Source organism: Colletotrichum tamarilloi (genome assembly GCF_030869305.1).
Source record: "Colletotrichum tamarilloi strain Tom-12 chromosome Unknown Scaffold_11.1, whole genome shotgun sequence".
Taxonomy (NCBI): Eukaryota; Fungi; Ascomycota; class Sordariomycetes; order Glomerellales; family Glomerellaceae; genus Colletotrichum; species Colletotrichum tamarilloi.
In genome coordinates, this window is record NW_026849394.1 from 1 (window position 1) to 22,304 (window position 22,304).

Below are 22,304 nucleotides of genomic sequence, written 5' to 3' on the forward strand. Positions count from 1 at the left end.
CGGGACCCCCCGGGTAACGATAATACCCATATAAAAGAACAGATTATGCTGGACCTGGCTGCCCACGCGGGCTGGCACCAGGAGGTCCTGTGCGCGTTGGAGTGGGTGAAGCTCGCCCTGTAGGCGGGCGGCGGAAGGTTGGGAGCTGTTGATGAAAGGGAGACAATGGTCGAGTCGGTTGACTGTTTTGATTAGTAGTTAGGTATGGAGCGCAATATACCCAGTTTTCCCCAATACGTAATACACGGTACGGCCCCGGCGGATTGCTCCGTCGGGGGGATTATTAATAATTATAAAAAGGAAATTTAAGTTATTTATTTTTGTTTTAAATTTATTAAAGCGATTATATACTTTATTAACTTATACCTAGTTCTATAATACGAATTTCTTTTTTATAATTATTATTATTAAGATTTTATATAGTTTTTATAATTATAATTATATTAATAATACCCCTCGCTTATAAAAGAATTTATTAATTACTTTTATAATTCTTAGGCTTATGCTTATAAACTATTCGTTTAGCTAATAACTAAGGTCGTTTACGATTTTATAAAATAGGGGTTACTCCTATAGCCCCTTTTTTTTATAAACCTTAATTAAATAGATTAATACTATATTAATTTACTTATTATTAAGCTAATTTACGATTTTATATATTTACGTTCCTTAATAATTTAAGTTAATATTTATTTATTTATAAAGGATTAGGATTTTATTTAGGATTAGGTTTTTTCTTTTTCTTTTTTACCCTAACTTATTAAGGGTCGTATTTTAACTTATACCCGTATTAGTAATTATTAACGTATTTAATTTTAATAAGGATATATTTAATTTATATATTAATTATAATAAATCTATACTTTTATTACTTAACGAATTTATTAAGGTCTAAGTAATTCTTATTTCCTCTCGCTATTTTATTATTACTTTCGTTTTTATTATTTTTAATAATTATTACTACTTTTTTAAATTACTAACTATTATACTTACTAAGATCTTCTTTTTTATTTAGTATAAAAAAATAGGCTTTAATAACTTCTTTTTTAATAATAATAATAAATATTTATATTATTATAAGAAGACGTAATAATTAGTCTTAGGGTCTTTATTAGTTATTAATTTCTATTATTCTTTATATTTTTAACTTCTTAAGCCTTATACTTTTTATAATTTCTAAATTATTTTTTTAACCTATTTTTTTTAGGGTAGTATTTTAAAAAAAATAGTTAGAAATAAATATTAAGTAGTTTATAAAGGAGCCGGATAGGCTATTAAGAGCTAAATAAGCTATTAAGTATAATTAACGAAGTTAAGCCCTTTTTTTTTATAAAATCGAGGATTTAAAAAACTTATTAAAAATACTTATTACTTTATTACTCATACTAAGTAGGGTTAATTATTTTAAAAATCTTTTTTTTATAGCTTTTTAGTACCTTATTTTATATCTTTTAAATAGTTTTTTTCGTAACTTAATTACTATTAAATAATTATTATTTATTAATAATCCCTTCTATTACTTAGTTAATTTTTTAAAATTAGTAATTTTATATTAAAAGCTTAGTATAAAAAAGAGCTTTTTAATAGCCTTTTAGAGGATTTTTTCTTTTTAAAATTATATTTTTTTAGCTTTTTTTTAAGCTAATTATAACTTTAGTAAGAAGTTATAAAATTATTTTAGGGTAGCCGCTTTTTTTTTAAATTAATCTTTAAAATTTATAATATTCTTAACTTAATACTATTAGGATTTCTAAATCTCCTTTTTTTTTTATTAAACCGTTTTTTATATTATATTTTTAAATAATACTTAAGGAGTAGTTAAGGGGGTTATAAAAAGATTATTTAAATTATAAATTTTAAAGTCGTATTTATAAAATCCTCGTAATATTAGGCCTTTTTATATATTATAAATTTTTTAATTTAATAACTCTTATATAAGTTCTTATTATACTTACTAAGAATATTTATATTTAGAAATCCCTTTTTTTAATTACGTAGTACTTTTTTATATTATATTATTAAGCTTATTTATTATATTAATTAATTAGGTAAGTAGTTACTATATAAATATTTTTTTTTATTAATTTAGCTAGTTAATTTTTAATTATAAGCTAGTTATAAAAAAGTTATTTAATAAAAAAGCTATTTAAAATAATAATAAAAAGCTAGTTATTTAAGTAATTCTATTAATTAATATAATTTAATATAATAAACGTCGACTTTTTATAAATAATAAAAGGTTATAATTACTTAATTCCGTACGGTATTTAAAAATCGCTTTTTTTTTTTTATTTTTATAAAGTTAATTAATATAAATCTCTTATTTTATATAGTATTAAGAAGTTATTTTTTTTATATAGTAAAATATTTTACTAATTTATAATAATAAAATTTAATTATTAATTAGTATTAGTATTCTTATTATAGGGTAGTTAATTTAAATTATAAGTTAATAAAGAGATTAATTAAACTATATAAATATTTACGTAAGTATAAAAAAGAGGTTCTAACCGTAGGTTAGGCTAGTTACGATAATTATAAATAGGGCCCTTAATTAGCCCCTGCGCAGTTGGCTGTATACTGCGGTCGAATTGGACTTCTAATCTGATACTCACCCGGATGTCGACATGCTTGATCTCTTTTGGACGCTCCTTCGCAAGCGATCCATCCTCCCTTACCGCCACAATGTCGTTGGATCTTCCAGGGAAGCTATCATACTCGCCTTAGAAAACGCTATTTCGGAAAACGCCAGCTCAGAGCCCACCTTGCGCTCCTTCACCACCAGCCAGGAGAAGCCTCATCTCTTGGGTGTGTTCACTGGCCAAGGTGCTCAATGGCCTGGCATGATGAGATCGCTCATCTTAGCGATACCTCAGGTTCGCGACATCGTGATTGAGCTTGACCGCTCGCTCCAGACATTGCCTGTCGAATACCGCCCTTCTTGGACCCTGTACGAGCAATTTTTGCTCGAGGATGAGGCCTCCAATGTTACCAAAGCCAGCTTTTCTCAACCGCTTTGCTGCGCTGTACAGATTGTTCTGGTGCGGCTACTGGCAGCTGCTGGTGTTGAGTTCACCACGATTGTCGGTCACAGTTCAGGCGAGATAGCGTGCGCCTTCGCTGGAGGCTTCATCAGCGCCTCACAGGCCATCCGAATTGCTTACCTCCGAGGCCTTACATCCAAGTATGCGAGCTCCCCGAACGGGGGCGAGGGAGGCATGCTTGCGGTAGGAACTTCACTAGAAGATGCACAGGAGCTGTGCGAGCTGGAGATGTTCCAAGGCCGTATCTGCGTTGCTGCTAGCAACTCGCCTGACAGCACCACCATATCCGGTGATGCAGATGCCCTTGCAGAACTGCAGACTATCTTGGAGGATGAGTCCAAGTTTGTCCGCATGCTCAAGGTCGATAAGGCTTACCATTCACACCACATGCTCTCTTGCTCGTCGCACTATATCAAGGCTTTGAAGGACTGTGGCTGCGACGTCGCTGATGGAGTCGGTTCTTCAGTAGCATGGTACTCCTCTGTGCATCAGAACAGACGCATGAAGGCAAGCGACATCACCGCCGAGTACTGGAATGAGAATTTGATCTCTTCTGTTCGCTTCATGCAGGCTATTGAGGCCGCCGCAATCGAGCATAAATCGCTCGATGCCGCCATTGAGGTGGGCTGTCACCCGGCTTTGAAGGCACCTTGTCTGGCGACCCTCAAGACTGTTCTCTCCGAGGAAATTTCTTACACAGGTTGCATGCAGCGTGGTTCCGATAATGTTCAAGCTTTTGCCAGTGCTGTTGGATGTCTTTGGGAGCGTCTGGGTCTGAACGCCGTCGACCCTAATAGCTTCATTACCAAAGTGATCGCGCCAGGAAAGAGTCTTCGAAGCCTGTCCAAGGCCTTGCCCCGGTACCCCTGGGACCACAGCCGGACTCACTGGAACGAGACACGCGCGATCAAGGCTCATCTCTACGGTCAAAAGCCTCATCTCCTTCTAGGCTCCCTCTCTGCTTCGAGCACCGGTTCGACATCGCAATGGCACAACACTATCCGGCCTAGGGACCACGAGTGGCTGCAAGGCCACGCGCTTCAAGGCCAGGCTGTGTTCCCCGCTGCCGGATACATCGTCATGGCAATGGAGGCTGCTCTTCAGATGGCTGGTGGGCGTTCCGTTCAGCTACTTGAGGTGCTTGACATGAGCATTGATAAGGCTGTTACATTCGAGGACGAGAACAGCCCGGCAGAGCTCATCGTCGCGGTAGACACCATTGCCTCTCAGCCAGACCAGATAAAGCTCAGCTTCACGATTGACTCATGTCTTGCCAAAGAGTCAAAGCCGTCAACATCTGCTACCGGTCAGCTCGTTGTCACATTCGGGGACTCTTCTACAAATGTCCTGCCACCCGCAAACGACGACCCTCCGCACCTTACAACAGTCAACATTAAGAACTTTTACCGCGAACTGGATGAGCTTGGATTCGATTACAGCAAGGATTACCGCTGCATCTACAACCTCGCGCGCGCCGATGCGAAAGCTATTGGCCACATGGCCTTCCCGCGTCTGGATGATGGATCTCGTCCAATCGTGTTGCATCCAGCTTCTATGGACTTGGCGTTCCAGACCATCATGGGTGCCTATTCAGCCCCAGGAGATAAGCGCCTGAGGTCCATCTATGTGCCTGTTCACATTGACCGGATCAGTCTCGTCCCAGCGCTCTGCGTTTCTGTTGCCGAATCTGACTCGGCTCCTATCGTTCACTTCAACACGGCGAACACGTACGATAAGGGTGACGTTTTGGCCGGAGATGCCACGGTCTTCTCCTCGGGCGATGAAAAGCAAGTTCTCTACCGCATCGAGAACCTGCTCTTGCAGCCACTTTCCAAGCCGTCCGAGGCCGAAGACCATAAAGCCTTCACCAAGACAGTTTGGGGCCCCTTGAAGCCCGAAGGACTCCTGGACAATCCGGACCTCTGGGCTACTGAGCAGGACAAGCAAGTGATCCCCATCATTGAGCGCATCTGCTATTTCTACATGAAGGAGTTTGTCAGCCAGCTCACTGAAGAAGACCGCGCCAACGCTACGCTGCCTCACCAGAGATACATCTACTGGAATGAGCACGTCTCGGCCAAGGTGAAGGAGGGAACCTGGCATGAGTGGTATGATCCGTCTTGGGAGTCAGATACGCGCGAACAGATCGAGCAGTTGGTTGTAGAGTAAGTTCCAAACAATACTCTAGCTTTGGCGCTGGTTGTTGCTAATCACATATGCTGCAGGAACTCCTACCACCCTCACGTCAAGATGGCGAAGAGAGTGAGCGAGAACACCCTCTCAACCATTCGTGAGAAGAGCAACCCGTTCTTGTGGATGGACCACGACGGATTGCTGACGGAGTTCTACACGAGCTACTTGACCAGTGGCCCTGGCTGGCTGTACGGTCAGGAATTGGTCAGCCAGCTTTGCCATCGCTACCAGACAATGGACATCCTTGAGATTGGTAAGTTAGTCCTAGAAAGCCTACTGTTATGACTTGGTCAGTCCCATGCTAACAGCTCTTACCCAAAGGTGGTGGTACCGCTTCGGCAACAAAGTACATTCTGGACATCCCGCAGTTGGGCTTCAACAGCTACACCTTTACCGACATTTCTCCCGCATTTTTCGAAAAGGCCCAAGAGCACTTCTCAGCACACGAGGATCGCATGATCTTCCAGAAGCTGGACATCACCAAGAAGCCTGAAGAGCAGGGTTTCAAGCCGCACTCGTACGACATGATCATCGCCTCATCTGTCCTCCATGCCACCCCAAAGCTGGCAGAGACGATGGCCAACGTACGGTCTCTTCTGAAGCCTGGTGGCCATGTCGTTCTGCTTGAAGCAACCCACCGGGATCACACCCGTGTTGGCTACCTGTTTGGTTTATTCCCGGATTGGTGGGCCGGCATCGACGAAGGCCGTGATCTTGACCCCTTTGCAGATATCAACCAGTGGGATGCCATTTTCAAGCAGACTGGATTCTCCGGTGTCGACACCCGCACGCTGGACCGACATGGCAATCTCTTCCCCAACACTCTCTTCTGCACTCATGCGGTCAACACAAAGGTCGCGCGTCTCGACGCGCCGCTTTCCGCTCCTCCTACCGACAAGGCACTTCCCCAAATAATCGTGATTGGCGGGGGCTCGGCGAAATCAGCTAGGATCTTGGATGAGGTGCAACAGACATTGCCCGGTCGGGAGATCGTTTCTCTCAAGCGGATTGAAGACGTCCTGGAGTCGAGCATTCCACCCAAGTCGACGTTCCTTGTCCTTTCGGAGCTCGATCATGAGACCTTCTCCGGCATCGATGAGGTCAGATTCAGCGCAATCAAGTCCCTCCTGGAGCTCGCCGGCACGATCCTCTGGCTCACTGAAAACGCATGGATCGAGAACCCCTACCAGGCCATGACAGCCGGTATGCTTCGATCCGCCCGCCTCGAGTACCCCGCCACCCACAATCAGTCACTTGACGTTGACGACGCTGAGAAGTTGGACACTAAGTTCCTGGTTGAGCAACTTATTCGCCTCGAGGAGCCTACCGACTCGAAGGAAGACATCCTCTGGACACTGGAGCCCGAAGTGTACGTTTCCAAGTCTCGTGCCTACATTCCCCGCATCAAGCACGATATCCAGAGGAACAACCGTCTCAACTCGAAGCGTCGTGCCATCACGGCCTCAGTTGACTCCCATACGATGCCTGTGACTCTCTTGGCGTCGGAAGACACTCTTTATTTGGAGTCATCGGAGACTTTCGGTGCAGACTCATCCGCGGAGGCGGACTTGGAAGTCAAGATAGACTTCTCTCTCGGAAACGCTATCCGTGTAGGCGATCTCGGATTTTGGCATCTCGTACAGGGTACCATCGTTGGCACGGACAAGGCAGTCATGGCGCTTTCGGCTACCAACGCGTCCATCGTCCATGTTCACCCCAGTCATGCCTTTATTCTCCCAGCATCTGAGAGCGTCGCCGAGAATGCGTCTGTCCTGCTTTCAACTGCTGCGAGGCTTGTCGCTCAGAGAATCTTCAATGGCATCGCTTCCGGTGCGTCGGTTCTCGTCATGGAGCCGCCAGGCTTCTGTGTCGATGCCATCGTCGAGACAGGGAAGAGCAGAAACGTGCAGGTTCATTTCGCGACAGCGGGAGCTTCAGTCTCGTCCTCGCTGCCGTGGATCCGGTTGCACTCCCTGGAGACTGATGCGGGCATCAGAAAGGCTCTGCCCGTGAATCTCGCCGCCTACTATGATTTCTCGGAGGGGGCGAGCTCCATCACCAGCTTGGGCTCTCGTGTAGCCAAACTTCTGCCGCCCGTTTGCCTCAAGTTCGACCGCGGCCACATCTTCCAAAGCTCTGCTGAATCCATCTCTTCACCTGAGCAAGATGCACTCCAGCGGCCGCTGGTTGAGCAGGCTGTTCTCGCGGCTGCGGCAGAGGTTCCAAAAATTGCTGCTTTTCCTGAGGTCGATGAAGAGTCTAGCGTGAAACCTGTCGGCAGCATCATTGACTTGAAGGATGCGTCTGTTACCTCAACTATCATTGACTGGAGAACCGAGAGTCGTGTGACAGCACGAGTCCGCGCCGTTGACTCGGGTAAGCTGTTCTCCCTCGACAAGACGTACCTCCTCTTGGGTCTTGCCGGATCTCTGGGTCGGTCTCTGGCTCGTTGGCTTATTACGCACGGCGCCCGCCATGTCGTGATCTCCAGTCGTAACCCCGAAACCCCTGACCCGAAGTGGTTGGCAGAGATCGAGAACTTGGGCGGCATCATCACCGTTCTGTCCATCGACGTCTCTAAAGAAGCCTCCATCGATGCTGGGCTCGCTCAGATTAGACAGACGCTGCCGCCCATCGGCGGAATCGCCTATGGTCCGTTGGTACTTCACGATGCTCTTCTGGCAAGCATGGACCTTTCCATGATGAATGTGCCCGTCAACTCCAAGGTCGTCGGAGCGCAGATCTTACACGAACGCTTCTCGAACCAGGCCAAGGATCCCCTTGACTTCTTCGTCATGTTCTCGTCGGTTGCGACGGTGGGAGGGAACCCAGGCCAGGCAAACTACACAGCCGCGAACTCGTTCCTCCAAGCCCTCGCTCAGAAGCGTCATATTCAGGGCCTCCCCGCATCGACAATCGCGATTGGCGCCGTTATCGGTGTCGGATTCCTGTCGCGTACCGGCAGAGAGGAAGAGTTCAAGCTCGCTTCTGACACGGACACGATTTCGGAAGACGAGTTCCTTACCTTGTTTGCCGAGGCGGTTGTCTCTGGAAGGCGAGCCCCAGGCTCTCAGCCAGTGGCCATTACAGACATATCGGACCTTGAGGTGATCACCGGCATTCCCGAGTTCAGTGCCCGCCACAAAGACACCGTCAAGTTTTACGACGACCCGCGGTTCGGAAACCTAAAGGTTCCCGAGAGCCGTGCCAACACGGATGGCGCCTCGGGGGCTAAGAGCTCTGTCAAGGAGCAGCTACTGAAAGCAAGGACACTGGATGAGGTTCGCGATATCATCATTGGTAAGAGTCCTCCCCTACAATTCGAGGAATTGGGGTACAAGCAGGTGCTAACTTGATCAACAGATGGCTTGTCGCAAAAGATGCGCGGCATCCTGCACATCCCTGCCGATGAAAAGGTCAACGCCACGACACCATTGATTGACCAGGGCGTGGACTCGCTCGGTGCAATCACCGTCGGATCATGGTGAGTGATTTGTTACTTCCTTTCCTTGCAGGACACAACGGCTGACGTGGGCAATTTCTAGGTTTTCCAAGACGCTTATGATTGACATCCCGCTGCTGAGAGTCGTCAGCGGTGCCTCAATCGCTGAACTTGCCGAGGAGGCGGCAGGACGACTCTCAAGAGCCGCCATTCCCCTGATCGAATCTGCCGACGGCATTGTCAGCAGCGAAGATGATAGCCGCAGCGGTAGTAACTCGCCCATTGACACGTCGAATGCTACATCGGTCTCAGACTTGAGGGGTGACGACGTCGCCTTGGATGATAAGGCGGCCACTTCGCGCCAGATCCCGCTGTCTCTCACCCAAGAACACTCGTGGAAGCTCCTTCAGCAACTGTCTAATGAGCCGACTATCTTCCACAACACCATTGGTGTGTTCATGAAGGGTTCAGTAGACCTGGATAGACTTGAGAAGGCCCTGAACAAGTCCCTCCGCCGTCATGAGATCTTCCGCACCGCATTCTCACCTGAGGGAGAGCAAGTCATCCTGCCTACCCCGGTCACCCGCGTGCGCTATGTCGAGGTCAATGACAGGGCAGCAGCAGAGGAGGCCTACAAGCAGTTGGAGATTGAAGAGTATGATCTTGCCGCAGGTGAAGGTCTCAAAATTATCGACTTCCACTGGGCCCAGGACGAGCATCTGTTCGTCATCGGCTACCACCGCCTGGTGGGCGACGGCTCAACGACGCAGAATTTCCTCGACGAAGTTGGCCAACTATACGACGGCGCGCAACTTTCGGCGCCGCCGCAGTACTCCAACTTCGCCGCGCGGCAGCGATCCGACGTTCAGAGCGGTCAGATGGACGCCGACATCTCGTACTGGACCTCCATGTACAAGACCCTTCCAGGGGTCCTCCCAGTCTTGTCGCTCCCCAACGCCCAGAAGCAGCGAGACGCAAGCAACCGCGTCGCCTGGAAGCAACACGTCGGCACGCTCCGCCTAAGCGCGATCCTGGCCTTCCGCATCCGCGAGCGCTGCAAGAAGCTGAAGGGCGTAACGCCCATGCACTTCTACTTAGCGGCCTACCACCTGCTACTCGCGCGCCTCTCGACCGCAGCGGACGTGGCCATTGGTATCGCTGACACCAATCGCGCCAGCATCCAGGACGTCTCAACCATGGGTTTCTTCGCCAACCTACTCCCCGTCCGCCTCGCGCCCTTCGAGCCGGCGCAGACTTTCGCCGACGAGCTCGAGTCCGTCAAGGAGCGCCTGCGGCAGGCGATGCAGCACGCCCGCGTACCCTATGGCGTCACGCTGGACCGCCTCGGCCTCGCGTCCTCGTCGGCGGAGCTGCCGTATGCGCCGCTGTTCCAGGCCGTCTTCGACTACAGGCAAGGTGCCGCGGAGACTGGACGGCTCGGCGGTGCTTCTTTCACCGAAATTTGGGCTTCGCGCGAGCGCACGCCGCATGATGTTGTCCTGGAGATGTCGGATGATCCGGCCAAGGAGCCGCTCGTCACGGTCAAGCTGCAGAGCTATCTGTATGGAGAGGAGGATCCGAAGGCATTTTTGAGTGCCTATGAGGCGACCCTGACCAGCTTCTCGGAGAACACCAAGCTGGCAATCGCCCAGGATTGAGGAGTTTGCTAGAGTTCTATAGTGGGAGGTTCTCCTGAAGAAGTAGGCTTTGTAGGTCCGCTTGGTTAATCGGAATCAATGCACAAATCTTCGTTTGAGCTCAATGCCCGCATGAACCTGATTGCGTGACTCGAGAGATACTTTGGCTTAACTCTGACGTGAAGATGCGGCCCGATGCTGAAATGTCGCGACGCATCTACGTTGCTACAGCGCGTTAGATTCAGCAAGCGTCTGCCGTGCCGCCTGACTTGGATTTGGCAAAGTACAGCCAGCTTGTTGATCCCATCGTTATCTCCTGGCCATCAGTCTAGGCCTGGCGTTGCTAAAGCCTTCGAAAACTCGATCGGAGGACACAACTTATGAGAGGAGACGCCTTGAATCAATATCCAACACAAAGCGAATGAATCGGTTTCCCAGAGGTAGCCAAAGGTAGACAACGGCAACTGCGATATTGCAAAGGAGTCTCGAGTTGTCGACTCCAAAAAACCACCCGAACCATGGAAACCCGCATATCCCACCAGCCCGCCCAAACTCCACAACCGCAATTTCACCTTACCCAAAAGAGGACTTTGGGCTCCGCAACTTTGCAGAATCGCGCACAAAAAAACACATCTACAAGGCTTCATAACCAGACTCCCAACCACGACCACCAATCATCCCTGCGTCCTAGGATACAGGCGATTCAGGGCTGCTGGCGCAACGGTAGCGCGTTCGACTCCAGATCGAGATACGTCGAGATGCTATCGAAAGGTTATCCGTTCAAATCGGGTGTGGCTCAGTTTCTTTTGCTCTTTGTTGAGGCTATCACGGAGGCCATCATTTTGATGTTGTGAATGAGTGTTTGGGTGATGGTGGTTGTGGTTGTGGTTGTGGATGGGAGAAAGGAGCAGGCTTTTTTGATGTGGGAGAGGAAGGCGTGCGGAGAAGAGCACAGGGCCTGCCTTCCCATTGTATTTTGGTTCCGCCTATCTAAGCCTCCAGGTATATGTGGCAGATTGACAGCAGGGCATACCAAATTAACCTTCAGCAAATCAAGCTTGCCCCTGGCTACTTCCGAAAAATAGGAGATGCGTTGCTGAAGCCAAAGTCTTTTCGTTGACATGAAGTCTGCTATTTTCAATCTAGGCATCTTGAAGGACCGATGTGGTGAGTGGCGTAGCGACTTCGGGCTCGTCTACCTGTTGTGCTGCGTATTGGGCAGCAGAGAACCGAATCCTCCACTTCTTTTCCTGCAAACACTTTTCAGCCAGCATGAAGAGGCGTTATCATCCAAGCGGTCTCTATTATGAGCTACATTGATCAATCAATGATGCGACTAGAATATGGTTCAGCTGGAAGAAGCATGACATCAAAGACCTGGTAAAACGAGTACAAAATGTAAATCAGAAGTGTGATTCAAAATAGCATAAATGGCGCTGATTTTGAAGTTATACATTCCGTGCCGTACTCATATGCAAGTACGAAGAATTACTGGCCGAATACATCTTGTCTCATCCATACAACAAGTCTGGATGCCAAGCTGAATTACGAGTTGTATCGAGCTTAGCAGTATCTCTTATTATGGAATGACCGCGGCGACTCAGACTGGGGCCACAGTAAATTTCACGTTGACCTGCTTGAACTTGCAGCTTTCGATTACCTTAGTGGAAGAATTGAAGGTTAACCTGATCATTGAGCCAATACACTCAACGACTGAGGTGAGTATTCACCAGCCCACCACTTCGAAACCATCACCACCCTCACCTCCCATGCTCCTTCCTCCTCAGGCACCCACCTCATCTCAACGACTGATAGGCACAGGCAGCCCATCCAGAGTCGCCCTCACCGCCCACCCATCACTACTTATTGAATAAAATCGCTTCAATCGATCACCAAGGCCCATGGCGTGGCGGGGAATGTCCTCGTTTGAATTGCCCCGCTCCCATGGGTCACGAGTTCGAGTCTCGTGAAAAATCGCTGGTACCGTTACAACTGAGGAATAGTACGTAACAATGGTCTAGTGATTTTCGTAGGTCCCCCGTGAGGGGGGCTGAGCTTTTTGCACTCTGAGTATGATGGATTACCTACCTACCTACCTGCTGTTTTTCCCCTTGCTTTTTTTCTTAGGGTAGTCAAGGGGTTGTAAATATCTTACGGTGGGTGTACCAGGGTGAAGGTCGGTCATCCCGCGAAGTTGATACTGGACCAGCTGCTTAAGCTTGTATGAATGTCTCCCTCAACAATTTAGATTGATCAAGGTGGTCTGGAAGGAAACGGTTGTGTTCCAAGGGCCGTTCTTCTCCCACGAGAGTAGGACGTGACTAGTAGTGATTATCCAGTCTAAGGCGCGAAAAAAGCGGTGATCATGTTGACTGAAGGCAAAATTAGTGGCCGAAGGCGACCTTGGAAGGGAACTGCCTGGACCGGACGAATGGCTGAAACGAGGCGTCAAGTACAATCATCTCTGCAAGAAACCCATCATTGAACAAGTTCTGGTATATACTCGTAACACTTTATTATGCTCCCAAGACGCCGTTGCTATGTCTGTAAAGACCTTTAAACTCCAGATATGCCCGACAATGCCATCTCCCCTCGTGGCGACCATGGCGTGATCTCGTGAGCGCCGGCCAAACTGGCCGGGCTGGCTGAAAATGATAAACCATAACATACGTAACAATGCAGAGTCCGCTCTCGCTGCTGAACTGCACAAAACTCCATCGCCGTCGACGAATGTAGTCCTTCAGTGGCGTCGTCTCTTGGATTCGTCAATCTCTTCACCCATTTCCATTGGGTTGGCAGGGTCAATGTAGGCCGACAGTCTAGTATCACCCCACCGAGCGCCAACAGTTACCCAGACACCCTTGATAAAGCTGTTGCCCATGACGGTCTCGCGATGGCCTCCCCAGCGTAGTCTGTGATCACGGTCCATAGCGCTGTTACCCAGACCGCCATTTGTGACCCATTCCTTGATTGCGTTTTTGATGAATTCGATCTTGCGACGGAAGTCATTAGCGACAGGAATTCCCTGCAGTTCGGTTGGAATCTCCGGACGCCGGCGTGATGTTGTGGTCGGGCGAGTAGCACGAGCCGCCGAGGGCTTGGCCTGGAAGTTCAACAGCGTCTGTAGAGGGTAGGACAACATGGCCCTCTCGTCAAGAGCAGCAGCGCCCAGGCTGCCAGTAGTGGCAAGGTTCTGCGCCGCATCCATGGGGAGGTGCCAGAAGTGACACCAGGTTCCTGCGGCGTTCAAGACGATCTTGGTGTGATCGGGGAAGTTGAACTGTTACTTTGTTAGCCACGTCACGTTACGTTACGGTTGTGCGACTTGAGCTTACCTGAAGATGGCCATCGCCAAAGACCCAGCAGCCAACATCGCCGAAGCGTTGGTAGAATGTAACCAGATCAGAAGGCTGAGAGTTGTTGACAGAGAACTCCATCGGTCGAGTGACAGTTTCCTCAGCGGGGACTGGCTCATCCCTGCCATAGGCAATCATGTAGTTGGCGAACTTTTTCCAGAGAATCACGCGCTCTCGCTTTCTGTGTTCATAGACATCCTTTCCGGGGTTCAGCTTTCCGGGAGTCCCGTCTTCGTAAACCGGTACGCGGAACTGCTTCGAGGAGACAGAGACTCGAGTGAGACCTGCCTCGCCGTTGTTCTCGTAGAAATGGATGTCTTGCGTGGGCGGCAGTGGTTGATGTCTCTCGGGATACGACTCGTCATGACGTCGCTCAATGTGTCGCTCAGCATCACGCACAAGCATGCAAGCCGAAGGCAGTGTCAGAGTCTTGCTGGCCTCGGTCGTAGGAATGTCTCTCAAAATGCACCCGACACCGCCATCATTCAAGATATAGCCAAGACCGAATTTGTTGGTGTAGTCGACCCACTTCACCACCACGTTGGGATGAGGCGGAGTGGTATCCTTGGAAGAGATGATGGCCATTGTTCGAGCGTTCAGGGCGCGCTCCAACTCTGTTTGCAGTCGGCGAAGTCGCTCAAGAATGACATCCGGCTTCGAGCCTGCTACCGGCTCCGCGGGTTCAGCTGGACTAAACAATGAAGCTCTCTCATTCTGATCGGAAGAGATCTTGAGATTCTCCATTAGCCCGGTCATGGTGACAGTGGCTTGGTTTGAAGACTGTGACGACATGGCTTGAGACGACATGGCTTGGACGGGTAGAGCGCCTGTCGACTGCGATGTCGGCAGTGGTGTTCTGCGCGCACTTGACTTCCTCAACGGGGCTTCCGCAAGCTGGTTCGTCCGAGACTCGGGCGCACTATGCTGTCTAACGGATCTTGGGCGAGGTGCCTCTGCAGGTTGAAGAGGCTGGGCGGGGGCTTCTGCAGGAGGTCGGGGTCTGACAGAACTGGTAGAGCTGGCCATCACCGGAGGTCGGTTCTGTGCTCTTTGTTGAGCCGCGAAACTCTGAGGAGGTTGGCGCAACAGGCCTGTCGGCGCTGTTTGCGAAGTTGTTAATTGAGACTCTGAAGCCGCATCAGGACGCGAAGACGCCGAGGCAGCAAGAGCACGAGCATGCCGCTTCTCGCGAAGCCAATCGTCGAATGGCCTGTAGACGACGTCCTCTCCCAGGGGAATCATGGGAGTCAACCCAGACTTCTCCTCGGCAGCCATTTCTTTCCATGTCTGAGTGTGAACGACCTGCACTGGTGTCCATGGACCCACGCCGCAGTCTCTGCACATGTCCTCCATGTTTTTCTTGGTGACCGCTTGCAGTTGGGCACTCATGCGATTGGTGTAGAATTCCGAGCCGTCGGGAGGCAGAGTGAGGAGTCTGGTCGTGATATCGGCCTCAACAGGGAAATAGCCGCAAGTGAAAAAGGGATGTTGAACGATGATGTCTGGATCGGGTCTCATATCCGCGTCCTCGAGCATAGTGGCTACACAGTCCTTGGCCTCCTCGCTGATGTACTTCTGCGTCGTCTCCGGGTTCGGCCATTCGTAGTCTCGTTCTCTCGCTCGGCGGTAGATTTCTTCGGTGCTGGTCGACTGAAAGGGTGGCTTGGATGTCAACATGGCAAACCTGGTTCGGTTAGTAACGGTCCTGTAAACATGTTCAAATCGACGAGTACTGACATGATGATGCCCAAGCTCCAGATATCAACCTGGTGGTCATGGCCCTTCTTTCCCTTCTGGAGAATTTCGGGTGCGATGTAATTGGGCGTGCCGCACAGAGTTGTCCTTCTTATGGTCTGCATATCGCGGCCGGTAACGAGCAAAGCAGCCAGTCCAAAGTCGCCAACCTTGGCGTTCATTCGGTGGTCGAGGAAGATGTTACCCATCTTCAGATCTCGGTGAATGATGCCCTTTCCATGCATGTACTTGATGGCTCCGGCGACTTGCACAGAGTAGAATCGAACCTCAGGCTCCGTCAACCCTTTGCGCTTCTTGACCATGTCCATGAGAGACCCATTGGTGCAGAGCTCGAGAACAAGGTACATGCAGTCATGGAACGAGAATGCTCTGAAGAACTGGACAATGTTCTTCTGGTTCATCTTCGAATGGATCTGGAGTTCGGTTTGGAACTACAGTGCGCGTTAGACTCGAGCCTGGAAATAAAAATATACCGGCAATGGGGCTGACCTTTTGCATCATCTTGGACGGCATCTGACTTCGCACAATCTTCAGCGCGTACTTCTTGCGCTCCGGCAAGAGGTATCCTTGGTAGCAAACAGCAAAGCCACCTTTGCCGAGCATTCTCCCGACTTGGTAGACGGCTCCATTGGGACGGTCGTTGGCCGGAGGCTCGTCGATACTCGCGGGTGGTACCGGTGGTGGCTCCTTGTCCTTTGCAGCTTTGAGCTGGGCGACGGGCTTCGACGTCTTCATTTCAATGGCCTTGGGCATACGCTGAGCGTTGGCGTCCCTAGGCGACAATGCCTCCAAATCGAGGCCCCCTTTCGCCACTAGTCTATGGGCCATGACTGTGGCCTCGGGCTTCCTGATAATCGATGCGGGTTTGAGAGGATTGTGGCTCTCAGAAGCGACGGGCGCCGAAAATGCAGTTTCAAGGTCGGCCCAGGGTGATGGAGAGGAAGGGCCTATTATGAGATCTTGTCAGCACACATGGAGGACTGGGAAAAATGGAAGGAGGTATAGCAAAAAGTGTATAATATTGAAGACTTGGAAAGAAAGAACGTAGTGCAGTCCATGTGCCGTCATACGCATCATCAAGCGCAAATGGCCACAATCACAACCGAGCGGGCAGGGCAAGCAGTAATAACACGGACGATGGTTGTTTACGTACCAGTCTCACAAAGAGATCATGTGCAGCCAATGCAGATGCGTAAAAAACGAAGCTCGCAAGCAATACAAGAGCCGACGGTTAACTCACGACTGCTGACGAGACGAGGACGTCGCAGAGTACTTACCACCTCTGAGTGTCGAGAGTTGTCGGGATGATGTGCCGTTGAGACGAACGGTAAACTTTTGGTAATGGAGGTGGAGTGAAGGACCGGGTTGGTGTGTACCGGCGCTGTTGACCTTCGCTTCGCGCCGTTGCCTGGGGAACTACGCTCTGAAAGCGCTATGGGGAACAACTAGGACTGGCCGATGTTACTCCACAACGAACCTCTTTTTGGCACCTCAGTCAAAGTGAACGAACGCCTTAGGTAAGCAGCATCGAACCACCACCAAATAGGTCATCTTTGTTTTACGATCTTGGCACCATTATCACTTTTGTGACGCCAAAGTCTTATCTAGATCAATTTCTATAGCTTCTTCTTTCCTTACTCAAGGTCAAATTACTAATTCAGATGCAGCTTAGCCAGATGAACAGGCCTGCAGACAGTCCTGCTCAGACTCAGGAGCTTGGGAACTAGTACTCCGGCTGGCCGGGCTCTGCTAGACCTGTCGGCTCCGAAGGTGGAAATAAGCGGAATATCAAATCTGCGCCCTCCGACTTATTCCCCAAGGACGCCCCTCCAGCAGCCCCAAATGTCGAACATCGACGTCAGCTGCCTAGAATGACTCCGATAAATCCGGATCACCAAGCGTGTTGACATTTGAAAGCGACCAACATCTCAAATAGCTCTTTCATCTTTTTTCGCCTTCAATTGGCCATTGAATGCTCCAATTGACTGGGAAAACAAACCGCCAAGACGAGGCCAAGCATAGTAGTACGGAGCTCTCGGAGCTCTCTCCCGTCCAACCCTTCCGTCACTCATTCGACCCTCGACCATAACCCCACCATGGTGCCATTACCTCTCTTCAAGCTCGCCGCACTCTTTGTGCGGCACATTTCCAAATATGGTGCCGTAAGTCGGAAGTCTCCTAACCTCTACTCGATGCTTCGAAACACCGTCCACTCCTCGCGGCCACGAAGCTAATCTTGACATCGCGAACAGAACCAAATAAAAGCTCAAGCCCACGATCACCCCAAGTTCCGCGCCTTCGCCGCACGCTATGGCCAACACATACACCAGCTTAATATGCGCCTATCGGTAGCTCTTCTTCGCAATCCAGACGCCGAGCAACGCGCAAAAGAAAAAGCTGAGGCGGCGACTGTCAAGACGAAAGAACAGGTTGAAAAGGAGGAAGCCAAAGCGTTGAAGGCCAAGCTCGCAGCTGAAAATGCCGAGCTTGCAAAGTCGAAAACCCCAGACTCTATATCAGCCTCCGCGACTTCGCCTTCGTCATCCTCCTCTACTTCCGGGACCAGCGGCACCAGCAGCACCGGTAGTAGCAGCTCGACAAAAGAACGCCCCAGATTCAAGAGTGTCTGGCGGCGAAAGTTCCGCTCCCTCCCCGAAGCGAAGGCCGTCGACCTCTTCGCTGACGTTATCGGCGATACCTTTATCCTCGGCGTCGCGAGCGCCATTATCCTCTATGAGTACTGGAAGGCATCCCAAAAACCTGACCAGAATGCAGAGCGCATTAAGGCTCTCGACGCCAAGCTCGAGGAGCTCACACGCCGCGAAGAGGCGCTCTCGCAAAAGGAAGAGGAGCGGACCAAAAGATATCAGGCACTTGAGGCCGCGCTCAAGGAGCTGAGGGATCCCAAGACCAAGAAGCCTCTGTTGCCGAGCCTTCAACTGTTGCCGGCATCGACTGAGACGCAGGAGACGGGGAAGCCAACTGCGTCGGCGGCGTAGAAGGTTTGTGTCTCTTTGCGCAGCGAGTAGAAGGCAGGAGACGTGGAGGAGCGAGGTTTCTGTACAATTTCACCATGATACCATCTAGCCGGCGACAATTGTCTCCGTGCTGTACCAATATTTCAAGGGCAGGTGTAACTCAAACCAGGTAGCGAGGAGTTTAGAAGGATCACCTCACTCTCGGAAAAGGATAGAATAAAGTTGGCAAGAGTAGCTAGGCAGCTCTTGCCATGTCTGAATCACAGACTTGACTCACCTCATATACAAAGATCCCAAATAACTTTTCAAACTATTCCCATTGCCGAATAACACCCAACGTATTCCATCGCACAAGTCACCCAATGTGAGCAGATCCACCATGTTCTTCTGTTCCTCCCTCCGCCAGCGTCCTGAATGGGCACCCTTGATCCCTTTCCTAATAAGCAATACACCACCCTTTCAAGGTACGAAAAAATTACAAGGAAAGACAAGATCGATTTCGTGCCTTTCCTTTTCATTCCACATTCCCATTCACTAACAGGAAACTTGAACAATAAGAACGCAGACTAGACACACACGACATCGCCCTCCCCATCTCCCACAATCAGACCTTTCGCTTCATTCTCCTCTCGCCAAAGGATGTTGGCCAACAAGCCACCGCGCAGCGCCTAGAGCGTCTCAACAGCCTCGATGGAGGCTGCAACATTGCTGCCATCTTCCTCGTCGGCGAGGGCGTCGACCAATGTGATGCGACGCAGGCTTTCATGGAGCTCAAGATTGAGTAAGTAATGTGCTTAAGGAAAGTGCCATCAGACGCACGCCCATGAACATGTGCAACAAATTCCGCTTCATTCTGGGCATGCTTTGCAGTACTGTAGAAAAATGCTAACAACCGTTCGCATCAAAGCCTCTTAGAGAAGCTTGATCCGCCCCTACTCACACTACCTCTAACGTCACACACGGGGCTCCCCTCAATTCTCGCAGGCCTCCAAGAGATGCTCGCCGCTAAGTCTTCATCGTCTCTCTCTCCAGACCAACCCTCCGCCGACCTACTCCTGTACATGGCTGGCGACAACGAACCCCTCTCGGAACACGGCGCCAACCTTCTCAGCGAATTAGGCCAGTCCCCGCGCGAGATTGCCGCCCTCGCCGACACAGAGGAGGGTAAGGCGCGAATCTTGGATTTGTTGGGCCCGAAGGACGGCAAGGCCATTCTAGGGTTCCTGGCGCTGGAGAGGCTGGCTCTCACATGAGCGTTGGCCGTGAGCTCTGGAGGCCGGGAGAGGAATGGGGGGTTGAGAAAGCAGGGTTGGCCGTTTTAGGCCTTGCCGATGCCGTTGACAGGTGGACAGGAGATGATCATGGTGCGACGGTGGGCTTTCTTCGCTCTTCGGATGGCAGATCGATATCCGGTCTCTGGCGTCACTTAACGTGTGTATACGACTCTAGATAGGAGGAATACCAGTTTCCCGGGGCAATTCGTATCGGGCTCAACTTGGTCAAGATCGTGATAAGGGGGAAATGGGGACTGGATAAAGGGGACTCGGGGAGGCTGTGTTCCGTGTGCATCACCAAGGGTAGACATGAGACGAGTCAACAGAGCAAAAGGGGGGGCCGGTAGTTGAGCGTCTAGAGACGATAGATCTGGACCATGGATGCCATCACCGTTCAACGTGTGGAGTGGGCGGCTTGTACCAAAGGCGAGGCTCTGACAGCTGTGACAAGCCACCGGACCAACAATGCACGCAAGAGTTGAGACTCGAGAGATGGGGGCCGGAAGGATGGGGAGGAGGAAACGGCTGCCTTTGGAGACCGACCAGTTGACAGTCGTTCGTGCTTCAGAAAAGACCAGTTGACACTGACAAGTTGACAACCGCGGGAAAAGAGACGTTTGGAACTCCACCGACGCCATTTCGTCTCACCAGAACAAAGACGGGATGGAAAAAAAGGTACCATTGCTTCCCAAGATCCGTGCGTGGGCAACAGCAAGGAAGGGCTCTGCGCTTTTCTCTGGACGGATAAGACGGATCGAATGTGCTCGTTCTGAGTGCGTGGCATGTTGCGTGTGATGGACCATTGAACCAGCAAGTGAGCGTGCATGGCAAGGCAAGGGAAGGGAATTGTGAAGCATTTGATGTCGTGGTGTATGCCCCATCCCCCTCCTTTCCCGGCTGTGCTGAATAGCCGTGCTGATCAGGGAAACCTATTATGGGGGCCCTTGTCAACTTTTCTTTCTTATCATTTCATCCGACGAATATCAGAGGCAGAGAAGAGAGGATGACAGAGGTGAGAGTCAGAGGAGATGGATCTTGCATTCTGGACTCTACCAAAGTGTGATGTTTGATCAGAGACGATCCGATCGGGGGGACTTTCAAACGTCTAGAGAGGGGAGTTGCATCATGAAGCCTATCCGGTCTTGGCTCTTGATTGATGTGCACTTCTCACGTTGAAGGACGCACTTATCATTTCTGTCACTTATTCTCTTATTCTCGACTCATAGAGAATTGTCGATCTGGATGTTTCATTCTTCTCTTTCCGGGCGTTCCTCATCGCTTTGCCTTCTTGGGAGCGTCGTCGATCTTGCATCACTTTTGACGCTGATGGAGAAGAGAGGGGGGGGGGAAAGCTCTAGAAGTGTTCTTAGGCCCCACCTATCTCTCACTCACTTGTCTTGCACTATCTTTTGCTGCAATATTGTGTACGGAATCGCAGAGACGTCGATGGGGAGTTACCCCGTTCCTCCAAGGGTTTGAATCCCTGAGGAACGGGGGTAGACTCTGGAGGGACGGTGTGGTGGGCGGACTGACACAAGAACACACGTTATGATGACTTCAGCACGGCACTCATCACCCGATGACCGACTCGTGGCCTGCAGCATGTGCAGAAACCATCACCACCACAACCGGACCACATGCAAGCAGCAAAAGAGTCGTCGGTTTGTGACCGGATGGTCCGGCAGGGGAGCCCTGAGGTGGACCGAACCAAGGGCGATGGGGCGGGCAATCCCTTATTGCATCCGTATTGCAGCCATATTGTAGCCGTTATTGCACCCGTATTGCGCTATAATGGTCGTGATATTGTTCCAAAGCTTGTTGACAAGACGCTTAGCTCGGATCGGATACTTGAGAGATATGCTTATCTGTTTTTTCTACATACTCTGCACGTGTGATGAGCACAAGCTTTGGCTTATCAGTACTGCTAATAACACCAATAAGAGACAGACAATGTGCGAGGTGACGGAGGGGCATCGCTTTGCTTCGTTCTCTCATTCAAGAGATAGACTACGCGTAGAAGTTTGCCTGCCAACTTCGGTGTAAGCAGCCCTCGGTCGAGTTGATGCGGCGCGGGGAACTGGCGTTAGGTTGCATGGCATGAGCAGATCTCGCCAGCCATTGCCGTGGTGCCATGCTGCTAGAACAATCTGCTCATGGGATATCTATTTCTGGCTCGGATATCGGTGAGCTATGCGTGCATGCAAAGTGGAATTGTCAATTTGAGCCAATTGACCGCCTTTGTAGGGTTCAATTGTTCAAATCAACAGTCCAGCCTCTGGCGTCCAGTCGTGACAGTGTGAAGCGAAATCAATAATGCTGTGATTGATGCCCGGCGGTTGCAGTAGCACAAGTGATGGCTCCTCCTACAATCGGAAGCAACAGCTCTGCTGGTTGGTCAGGCCGTTATAGAGGGTGGGTCGTGGCCATGTGGGCTACTGCGAGGGGAGCCAATGAGCCGCGGCGCTGAACCGCCCTCCTAAATAGAGTTGAACACACCTCATTGTTAGCGGCGGGCTTTTCCCCTCCTCTGTTCTCGGTAATACTTTTATTTTTAGTCTCGATCGAAGAGAACTGCATTCGATGCAGCGGAGCGGATGAGCGGGATGTACTGCAACTCATATCGGT

The 22,304-nt window shown here is 50.0% G+C and overlaps 4 protein-coding genes across 4 annotated transcripts; 3 read left to right on the forward strand and 1 right to left on the reverse strand.

Annotated features, from left to right (window-relative positions):
* Positions 1–2,627: 2,627 nt before the first annotated feature.
* On the forward strand, positions 2,628–10,337 carry CTAM01_04515 (beta-ketoacyl synthase domain-containing protein; the record flags this gene model as incomplete). Its single annotated transcript, XM_060520545.1, has 5 exons — positions 2,628–5,209; positions 5,270–5,490; positions 5,559–8,537; positions 8,601–8,721; positions 8,783–10,337. 5 exons carry the CDS (start codon positions 2,628–2,630, stop codon positions 10,335–10,337), a joined length of 7,458 nt encoding a protein of 2,485 aa, XP_060384499.1.
* A 2,719-nt stretch (positions 10,338–13,056) lies between these two features.
* On the reverse strand, positions 13,057–16,255 carry CTAM01_04516 (uncharacterized protein; the record flags this gene model as incomplete). The annotated part of the gene is made up of 4 exons (XM_060520546.1): positions 13,057–13,596; positions 13,652–15,356; positions 15,410–15,840; positions 15,917–16,255. The coding sequence occupies 4 exons, from the start codon at positions 16,253–16,255 to the stop codon at positions 13,057–13,059; spliced, it is 3,015 nt and encodes a 1,004-aa protein (XP_060384500.1).
* Positions 16,256–17,523: 1,268 nt separating this feature from the next.
* On the forward strand, positions 17,524–18,426 carry CTAM01_04517 (OPA3 family protein; the record flags this gene model as incomplete). The annotated part of the gene is made up of 2 exons (XM_060520547.1): positions 17,524–17,589; positions 17,680–18,426. 2 exons carry the CDS (start codon positions 17,524–17,526, stop codon positions 18,424–18,426), a joined length of 813 nt encoding a protein of 270 aa, XP_060384501.1.
* Positions 18,427–18,784: 358 nt separating this feature from the next.
* CTAM01_04518 (uncharacterized protein) lies at positions 18,785–19,658 on the forward strand (the record flags this gene model as incomplete). Its single annotated transcript, XM_060520548.1, has 3 exons — positions 18,785–18,869; positions 18,976–19,186; positions 19,313–19,658. The coding sequence occupies 3 exons, from the start codon at positions 18,785–18,787 to the stop codon at positions 19,656–19,658; spliced, it is 642 nt and encodes a 213-aa protein (XP_060384502.1).
* Between the last annotated feature and the right edge of the window lie 2,646 nt (positions 19,659–22,304).